General features: G+C 49.9%; 1 protein-coding gene across 1 annotated transcript in view; it reads right to left on the bottom strand.

Annotated features, from left to right (window-relative positions):
• Positions 1-9,447: 9,447 nt before the first annotated feature.
• PLEKHD1 (pleckstrin homology and coiled-coil domain containing D1) overlaps positions 9,448-10,076 on the bottom strand; it is a gene marked incomplete at both ends in the record, with an annotated part of 28,814 nt that continues 28,185 nt past the window's right edge. Inside the window, 2 exons of the mRNA XM_079699705.1 lie at positions 9,448-9,617; positions 9,904-10,053. Coding sequence (XP_079555831.1) covers positions 9,448-9,617; positions 9,904-10,053 — 320 coding nt within the window. The remainder of the gene's footprint in view (positions 9,618-9,903; positions 10,054-10,076) is intronic.

The raw sequence follows: 10,076 nt of genomic DNA, 5'->3' as shown, positions 1-10,076 counted from the left end.
GCAACTAGAGAACGCCCGCGCACAGCAACGAAGACCCAATGCAGCCAAAAATAAATAAATAAATAAATAAATAAAAGAAATAAAGGGTGTTGTCAAACTATGACACTATACTTGCACTTGGAATTTTTTAAATTAAATTTATTTATTTGGTTGCACGGGTCTTAGTTGTGACATGCAAACTCTTAGTTGCAGCACGTATGTGGGATCTAGTTCCCTGACCAGGGATGGAACCCAGGCCCCCTGCGTGAGGAGCGTGGAGTCTTAACCACTGCGCCACCAGGGAAGTCCCCCAGAATTTTTATTTTACACTTATTGAAAGAGCTTTTTTAGATTTGGTTAGTCATAGGTTTTCATCAGATATCACTCTTGTGCATAATAAAATGGGAAATAGAAGTGAAATAAGTGAGCTAAGGCATTTCTAGAACTTCTCATCCCAAATCTGACTCCTCTCTCTTTGACTAAGAGTGACAATGACCACATTTTTTTCACACAATGCCATCTTCTGAAGCATCAAGAGTGTCAGTGATGCAGCATTTCTCAGAAGAATCCGTAGGGCTTCCCTGGTGGTGCAGTGGTTGAGAGTCCGCCTGCCGATGCAGGGGACATGGGTTTGTGCCCCGGTCCGGGAAGATCCCACATGCCGCGCAGTGGCTGGGCCTGTGAGCCATGGCTGCTGAGCCTGCGCATCTGGAGCCTGGGCTCCGCAATGGGAGAGGCCACAACAGTGAGAGGCCTGCGTACCACAAAAAAAAAAAAAAAAAAGAATCCGTAAAAGAAGTGTCATAGGTGCTGGGCTCTTAAGCAGGTTTTACAGTTGTGTGGATCAGCTCTATCTCAAGCACTGCCAAACAAGTCTGATTCACCAGCCCCCCGGCAACCATCTGATTCTTATCTGTTAAGTGCACCTACATGAGTATTTCGGGATTTTTTTTTCACCAAACTGTTGATGCGCATTCAGCACATTTTGATGCTGGGACTTCTGATGCCTGCAAAGGCAAGGACACCCTCATCAAGACTGCTGTACGGCCAGCAGCAATCAAAAGCTGCCATCGAATTAAGATACATCCCAATTTCAGAGATTTTGAGTTGGGGTGAGTGTGTCATAGAATTATAAGAATATGATTGTAGACTCTCAATAAATATTTGTTGAATGAATGAGTAGATGAATTCTAGTAGATGACTGAAAAAATGCCTTGACTTTCTTAGGAAAAGGTCTTCAGACTTTGGGATCACACAACAAGTCTGATAAAGCTAAGGTGATTATCCTCCTTTTTTGCAAATAACAGAAAACCCAAGCAAAATGACCTAAACTAAAGGAAAGATACATCAGCTCACATAACAAGGAGTCCTGAAATAGGCAGATCTAGTGTCAGTTAACTCAGCGACAACTCAGCAGGGACCAAGGCTCCTTGCCATCTTTCCGCTCAGTTACCCTAGGCACGCTGGCTTGGGCCTCAGGTCAGCTACCCCCACGGTCACAAGTTGGCTGCCTTAGTTCTAGGTGTCATATCCAGACATGAAATGTCCAGTGGAGGAAAAGGGACTGTATCTTCATTATGACTCTCTTTGAAAGTGAGAAAACCTGTCCCCCAGCAGACTTCTCATCTCATTGGTCAGCCTGGCCCACACCTAAAGCAGTCTCCAGCAGAGAAGTGGGGTCACCAGAATTCAAGAAGGATGTTTTTAAATTTTTTTAATTTTATGATGGAGTATAGTTGATCAACAATGTCATGTTAGTTTCAGGTGAACAGCAAAGTGATTCAGTTATACATATACAAGTATCTATTCCTTTTTCAAATTCTTTTCCCATTTAGGTTATTACAGAATATTGATCAGAGTTCCCTGTGCTATGCAGTAGGTCCTTGTTGGCTATCTTTCTTTTTTTTTAATAAATTTATTTATTTATTTTTGGCTGCTTTGGGTCTTCGTTGCTGCGCGCCTGCTTTCTCTAGCTGCGGTGAGCGGGGGCTACTCTTCGTTGCGGTGCGTGGGCTTCTCATTGCGGTGGCTTCTCTTGTTGTGGAGCACAGACTTTAGGCACGTGGGCTTCAGTAGTAGCTCTCAGGCTTAGCTGCTCCACGGCATATGGGATCTTCCCGGACCAGGGCTTGAACCCGTGTCCCCTGCATTGGCAGGCGGATTCTTAACCACTGCACCACCAGGGAAGTCCCAGATATCTATTTTGAATATAGCAATGTGTACATGTCAATCCCAAACTCTAAATCTATCCCTCTCCCACAAGAAGGATTTTGAGAGCATCTAATTTCACATCCTCATTTAATCAAGGGGAGGTCAGATGGCTTGCCCCTCTCTCAGGATTAATCACTGGCTTTACAGGAACACAGGGGCCTCTAGATTCCCAGCCCAGGGCCTTCCCATTGGCTGCTTACTCCCACCCTGAGAGGATTCTTCTGTTCCGGAGGACACTGGGCTGGGGAGGGGGAAGGGCAAAGGAAGGTGAGGGTCAGGAGACTGCTAGCCTGGAAGTGGTTGGAGACAGCAACAAAAGGCCTTGTTGCTTTGCAAAGCCCTTAGGATGAGAAGCTCTGACCCTCAGGACCTCCTATACTGGACTAGCCAGACTTTCAGAAAGGAAGAGTTCTAGGGAGACTGTCAGTTCCCAAGCCCCTGAATCAATCCCTTAAGAACCCTTGATAGAAAATATCTGTGTGGAGACTCTGGGCCTGGAACATAGAGGAGCTCAGTATATTTGTTGAAGGAAGGAAGGGAGGGAGGAAGCTCACTGAAAATAATTTACATGTAACAATTTACACATAATATTTTACATACTAATATTCCACATTAATATTTACATATGCTGGAAAGAACACTGGCCATGAACTCAGATACCTGAAACTCCACTTAGAAGCTGTGTGACCTCGGGGATCATTTTTCTGTAAATCAAGGAGAGGGATGTTGTGAGGACAAAAAAGAGAAATCAGTGTGAAAGTGCATGGTTCACAATAGACCGAATACATGTTGGCTGTAGCAGAGACTTTTGTTTCATGTCTCAAAGGGGAGAACAGCTGGGAGACGCACACCAATAATGCGGAACCTCGGCCTTGTCACAAAGCCCTCCCTTTTCTTTGAGAGCCTCAGTTCACTTTCCCACTGGAATCTGCTGGCCCAGCTCAGAGCATGCTGCCATCTGCTGGGGAGAATGAGGAGGTGAACACCAAAGCATCCCTTGACACGAAGCCACCACAAGGAGCAACCTGGAAAAAGGGAAGCATAGGGACCCAACTTCTGCTCAGCTGTGACTCTCTTACCCTTTAAGAAGGGCAGGGCCCTCACCCCTGGACAGCAATTTATAAGAAAAATAAGATGTCTACCCATTTTTCTTTTTAAAAGTAAGTGATAGGATATTATTCAACCTTAAAAGGGAAGAAAATTCCTACACATGCTACAACATGGATGAATCTTGAGGACATTATGCTAAGTGAAATCAGCCATCACAAAAAAGACAAATATTGTACGATTTGACTTACACGAGGTAACTAAAGTCGTCACATTCATAGAAACAGGAAGTAGAATGGTGGTTACCAGAGGCCGGTGGGGAGGGGAAATGGAGAGTTGTTTAATGGGTGTAGAGGACTTCCCTGGTGGTCCAGTGATTAAGACTCCAGGCTTCTGCTGCGGGGGGCACAGGTTCGATCCCTGGTCAGGGAACTAAGATCCCACATACTGCATGGCACAGCCAAAAAAAATGTTCATTGCAGCTCTGTTTACAATAGCCCGGAGGTGGAAACAACCTAAGTGTCCAACATCGGATGAATGGATAAAGAAGATGTGGCACATATATACAATGGAATATTACTCAGCCATAAAAAGAAACGAAACTGAGCTATTTGTAATGAGGTGGATGGACCTAGAGTCTGTCATACAGAGTGAAGTAAGTCAGAAAGAGAAAGACAGATATCGTATGCTAACACATATATATGGAATTTAAGGAAAAAAAATGTCATGAAGAACCTAGGAGTAAGACAGGAATAAAGACACAGACCTACTAGAGAATGGACTTGAGGATATGGGGAGGGGGAAGGGTAAGCTGTGACAAAGCGAGAGATTGGCATGGACATATATACACTACCAAACGTAAGGTAGATAGCTAGTGGGAAGCAGCCACATAGCACAGGGAGATCAGCTCGGTGCTTTGTGACCGCCTGGAGGCGTGGGATAGGGAGGGTGGGAGGGAGATGCAAGAGGGAGGGGATATGGGGATATATGTATATGTATAGCTGATTAGCTTTGTTATAAAGCAGAAACTAACACACCATCGTAAAGCAATTATACTCCAATAAAGATGTAAAAAAAAAAAGAATGAAAGAAAAGGGGGTGTAGAGTTTCAGTTTTGCAAGATGAAGAGTTCTGGAGATTCGTTGTACAACAATGTGAATATACTTAACACTATTGAACTATACACTTAAAATGGTTAAAATAGTAACTTATATATATATATATATATACATGCTTTTTAATTAATGAATTTATTTTTGGCTGCATGTGTCTTCGTTGCTGCGTGCGGGCTTCTCATTGCAGTGGCTTCTCTTGTTGCGGAGCAAGGGCTGTAGGCGCACAGGCTTCAGTAGTTGTGGCTCACGGGCTCTAGAGTGCAGGCTCAGTAGTTGTGGCGCACGGGCTTAGTTGCTCCACGGCATGTGGGATCTTCCCAGACCAGGGATCGAACCCGTGTTCCCTGCACTGGGAGGCAGATTCTTAATCACTGCGCCACTAAGGAAGTCCCCAAAATGGAAACTTTTACGTTATGTATATTTTACCACAATTAAAAAAAAACAGTAAGTGACAGGGATAATAAGCCCATAGTAGGTGCTTGACTTCATGCAATAGAATCATAATAAATATTTGTTGAAGGAAGATGGGAAGAAGTGATGCCGACAGGTGATATCAGATGCCAGGGTGAACATGAGAATGGACATCTTCCCTTTCCCAGAACAGCCTTCCAAGTGACCTTCTCCTTGGGGTGATAAATCAGTTATCCTTCCTGCTCTCATCTCAACCCTAAACTTTCCTCTTCTCATCCCTTCTGACAAGAGCATGGCTCCAAGTTCAACCTAAGCTGGAACGTCATCCCTGAGAAATGTATCTTCCTGGTCAGTGCTGTCGGTGGCAGCCATGTCTTTGTTGATTCCATGGCTGCGAGTTCTCAGATCATAGAACTTAAAAACTGCAAGGGCACTGAGCAGCCTCGTGGGATTTAAGAGATTTATGTCCTATCTAATAAAAATATATAAGTAAAAAAAACATTTAAAACAGTGGCTTGGGCTTCCCTGGTGGCGCAGTGGTTGAGAGTCTGCCTGCCGATGCAGGGGACACGGGTTCGTGCCCCGGTCCAGGATGATCACACATGCCGCGGAGCGGCTGGGCCCGTGAGCCGTGGCCGCTGAGCCTGCGCGTCCGGAGCAACGGGAGAGGCCACAACAGTGAGAGGCCCGCGTACTGCAAACAAAAAACAAAAAACAAACAAAGAAACAAACAAAAAAACCCAGTGGCTTATCAAAAGCTCCAGAACAGGAAGCAGTGAGACAACACTAACCAGCCCCACCCCCTGGGGAGCAGCAGGCAGAGTGTGGGACATGTTCCTCCCCTCAGCGCCTTGTGATGGGGTCACTGCTCTGCAAGAGGAAAGGCTCTCCTGTGGTCAGTGTCACTCCAAGGCGCATCGGTCCTAGTTTTTGCCAGGATAACAGGGCAGGTTGAGTCTGTTCATAGCAGGACTCTTGGCCCAGAGGTAGGTGTCAGATCCTCCAGGGCAAGCAAGGCAGAGAACCTGAGCCCCAAACGCACTGGCTGGCTCTGCAACTGCCCAGACAGCTCCTGGAGCCCCTGTGGCCGAGCACTGGCCTTTGAGCAGCCCTGACTCACAGCAACTTCGCTGCCTGATTGTCAAGGGTCGCACAGAGGGAAAGCCAAAGGACACACAGAATGCTGGACTGCATTGAAACATTTGGTAGCAGTTGCAGGTAGAATTCATCACAAGGGGATGGAGTTTATTAAGACCCTCCCGCCCCCAGGATTTCTGGGCTTGGAGTGCTTCCTGAACTTCCCCTGAACAAATTTAACCGAGCGGGATGGAGAGGGAAGCTCATTTCTGGGCCAGAGGAGTTGGTAGCAATGAGTGGAAGCCCAAGTCTAGGGACGAGAAGGGGAGATGGGATGTGCAAAGAGTCAGGAGGACCAAACCTGGGGCGCTACACCGCACCCATCCACAGCCACGTGGATGTTTGAACAACCAGTTTCTCCCAGTTGCTTTGGATGTCTGGGACCACTCCGGACCTCTATTTCTAAGTGGCAAGAACAAAAGGATACCACTGTACCCTTTCCCAAAGCCTTGCAAAGGACACCCCTTCACCTCTGCTCCCAGGTGTGGGATGAGATAAGAGAAGTCAGCATCTTTCCCCCCCAAGAGTCAAAGCCATAGGGTTTCTGATCTTGGAGAGCCCTTGCTGCATCCTGGGGGTCTGAGTGGCTTCATCCTGGCTTAACGCAGAAGTACAAGGGTCCCCAGGGACTGCTGGCCTTTATCCGAGGCCTCCTTTGTTTGATGGGTTTAATAACTACCTTCCAATTAGACCAAATCTGACGCACCCTGGGCTCGAGCAAGTTTCAGTTTCACCTTCATCATTCACTGTAGGCTCCAAATCTCACGTGGATGGTACCCAAGCACCCACAGGCTGCCCAGGTCATGCTGGGCTGGGTGAGATAGGATGGATGGGAGCAAGAATCACATCCCTCCAGAGACAAATATAGGCAGTGGATCCTTCCCAGGGGCTGGGACCTGGAGAGTAGATCAGAACACAAGTGTTTTACACTTTACAGATCTCTTGCCTCACCCATTAACATTTCACTGGAGAAAAGCACTAAAGCTAAGATGACCATGGAAATACCATCCAAACTGGGACCCTTGTAATAGCAAAAAGGGGAGTCATTAATAATTCTGCTGGGAAACAACATATAAAGGGCTACGATATAGATCATCCATTCCCCAGTGAAGGAACAGATCAAATAGGAGGAGAACCCAGTCATCAGCATTTCTCTCCCTCCCTCATGTGATTACAAAACAAAAGCATAAACCTCTCCTCATCAGAGCCGGTAGAACTGTCAGTTTCCAATAGGGACACTAGAACTAGCAAGCCATCAAACTAGGTACCCTTTGCCTGCCTGAGGCTATTCCCGTGGGAGCAGTCAGCTCTGTCCCTTTTGGTCCGTGCTCAGATCAGAAGAAAATCTGGCTGGTAGTCCTTGTTACAAGGGGACAGCCAGGACCTCAGGGCGGGAACACAGATTTTTCAGTTAATTATTAAGAAGCCACTGCCTGGAGGTGCAGCGATGGGGAGTACTTCCTCATAGGCAGGGAAACGTGTGTGCAAATGAGCACAAGCAGGCAATTCCCTAATTCCACATTCAGCCTGCAGGGGGCAACATCTCTCTAGCAATGACCACAGTGCAAGCGACGCTGCAGGAAACACTTTTAATCGGCCAAGGAATAGGGTTTTGTTTCTGTAAAAAATCAGATCCATATATTTCCAGTAAGTAATTTTCACCCCTACATATTTTCACATAGAGATGTTACTCTTTTTCTATTTACAGTGCTAGGTACAGAGTAAGTTTTTAACAAAATTAATACTTATGGATTGATCAGTTGGTTGAAGATAACACAGGCTTGCCTGAGGCGTGGAAAGTACAGGGTGAGATAGGAGGAAAGAAATTAGAGACTGGCGAATGTGCATGAGAAAGCACTTTCCTCTCTGGTTAATAGCTTGCCCAGGCCAGGAAGTGCTTTTGAAAATTTCGGAAAGATCTCTCTCCAAGAACAAACCATTATTAATTTAATTCTTTAGAAACAGAAAATAAAATAGTAATCTTGGTTTCTAAAGCTTCCTCATTTTAAAGTCCATCCTACATACATGTTAGATCAATGAGTTCCAGGTTTATGCAGGTTTCTACACGTTTAAAGCTTTTACATTTAGACTCATGCCTTTCAGATGCATTGATTCTGAAGCACCTCCACCCCTATTCCCACCTAGGCTCGTAAGAGACTGGCTGAGGTCATCCAAGTCCACCCACCGCTGAGAAGGGACTGATGAGGTTCATTTCACCAGGCAGTCCTGACCGCAGAGCAGGGCAGCCTGCCTGGCCTTGGCTGGCCCAGCCGTAGACACGCCCATGTTTTGAGTCAGTAACATTCCTTTTCCCACAGAACAGGCTGCAGGCCCCTGCCCTGCAGCCATCTGTCCACCTCTCAGACTGGGCTCCACTGTCCAAGCAGCAGAGAATCAGCACCTTTAATACGACCCGTGCCCCTGAGCACCCTGACCCCAGGGAGACGCCTTTACTGGAGAGACCAACAGACTCAGGCAGTTTCGGAGGGAAGGCCTGGAGGGAGAGGAGCCAGACAGACAGTCTGTCCATGGGTGAGGGACACACAGTCCTTAGCACCCTGGAGGGCAGTGCCTCCCACAAAAGCTGCGAACAGATGTTTCAGCTTCGCCTCTGATGACCCTGGGCCAATGAATGGCTCCCCCATCTTCCAGGGCTCGTGGTCACATTGTTTCACTGGGTAAAGCCTCTGCAGGAGAGGAGGCAGCAAGGTGACCGAAGGAGGGGCAGCTGGGAGGGAGACCTCTGGGGTCCCCTAGCCCAGCAGGGCCGAGGCAGCCAGAGGGAGCAGCCTCCCTGCCTGGCCAGGAGTCGATAATGCAGGAGTCGGCTGCCTTCTTCCACTCCCTGACTTGCTGCCTGTTCTCTGGCAGAGACCTCAGTTTCGCTGCTGGCCACAGCTCCCTCCCGCCCAGGGCCCTCGGTACACGCACAGGAGGAATGTCAGGGCCACATCTCCCCAGGAGGGCGCGGAGGCTGCAGGTGGGCGAGTCCCCCTGAGGAGGTCAGGGAGCAGGTGGCCCCACAGCCAGGGCCCGGCCCCAGGAACGGTGTGTCTGGCGAGGGTGGTAGGCCACCGGCCCAGAAGCGGCTGTGCCAGCTCCCTTTCTTCCTGCCCCGCGGTGTGGTCAAAGAGGGGCCTTGACCGAGGGACGCCTGTGGATCTCAGAAGCAAAGAGGGTTGGGAAGCCCTGGGAAGCAAGGGTCAAGGTGGGGAGGGCGGCAGAGCCACGGAGAAGTACAGCAGGCACGGCAGAAGGTGGTGGTGGGCCCCGCCCAGCCCACTCCCCGGCCAGAGAAGTCTCTCGGTGCCGCCAGGCCCCATCCTTGCTTCACCATGACAACCAGGCGGCACCCAGCTTGGCCTGACCTGACGCAAGGGTAGGGTCTGGGGTGAGGGTGAGGGAGGTGGCGCCCCTGTCCTTTGCGGGTGAGGCTGGCCCCCACGTGGAGCGCTGGCAGAGAGGAGCCGCGTGGAGTCGGGCCTCCTCCTCCCCCTCCCTCCTGCCCCCAGTGAGGAAGGACCTGGGCGGCGGGGAGGGGCGCCCATCACTTTCCCGCCGGCGGAAGCGCAGAGGGGGCTCCAGGCTGGGTCGCCATGATGTGGTAGATGGATTCGCGGAAGCGCTGGTCCCGGCTGAGCCGCTTGGCCACCTCCTTCAGCTCCTCCATGTTGTTGGCTTCCAGCTGGGAGGTCATGAAGGACTGGGACGGCTTCACTGGGGATACGGTGGCCCCACGGGGCGGCCGTGAACAGCCCTCCCTCCACTGGGGCACAGCCCTGGCCCCAACCCCAGCTCCCCTCCCTCGCACCCCATCCTCCAGCCCCTCCGGGTCCATGGGCTTCCATGACCCTGGGAGAAGCCCAAGGCTGGGGGAGCCGGGCTCGGGCCACACTCAGGGCTGGGCCAGCCCCTCTCCCTCCCCGGCCTGCCCTCTTCCTGCCTGGTCACCGACAGCCCGGGACCGCCCCACCCCCCAGGGCCCGGGGAAAGCCACACCCACCGTCATTCCAGGAGGTGCTGGACCTGCGCCGGTGGAAGCGGCAGCTCTTGATGCGGCGAGTGGCCGCCTTGTGGAGGTACACGGAGTTCTTCATGATGACCGGCATCTTGGCCTCCAGCTCCGCATTCCGGATGCACTCTTCAAAGAACCCTGCGGCCGCAGTTCCACTGCAC

Source organism: Hyperoodon ampullatus (genome assembly GCF_949752795.1).
Source record: "Hyperoodon ampullatus genome assembly, chromosome: 3".
Classification (NCBI taxonomy): Eukaryota; Metazoa; Chordata; class Mammalia; order Artiodactyla; family Ziphiidae; genus Hyperoodon; species Hyperoodon ampullatus.
Note: the sequence above shows the minus strand (reverse complement) of the source record. Positions and strands in the feature narration are given on the sequence as shown.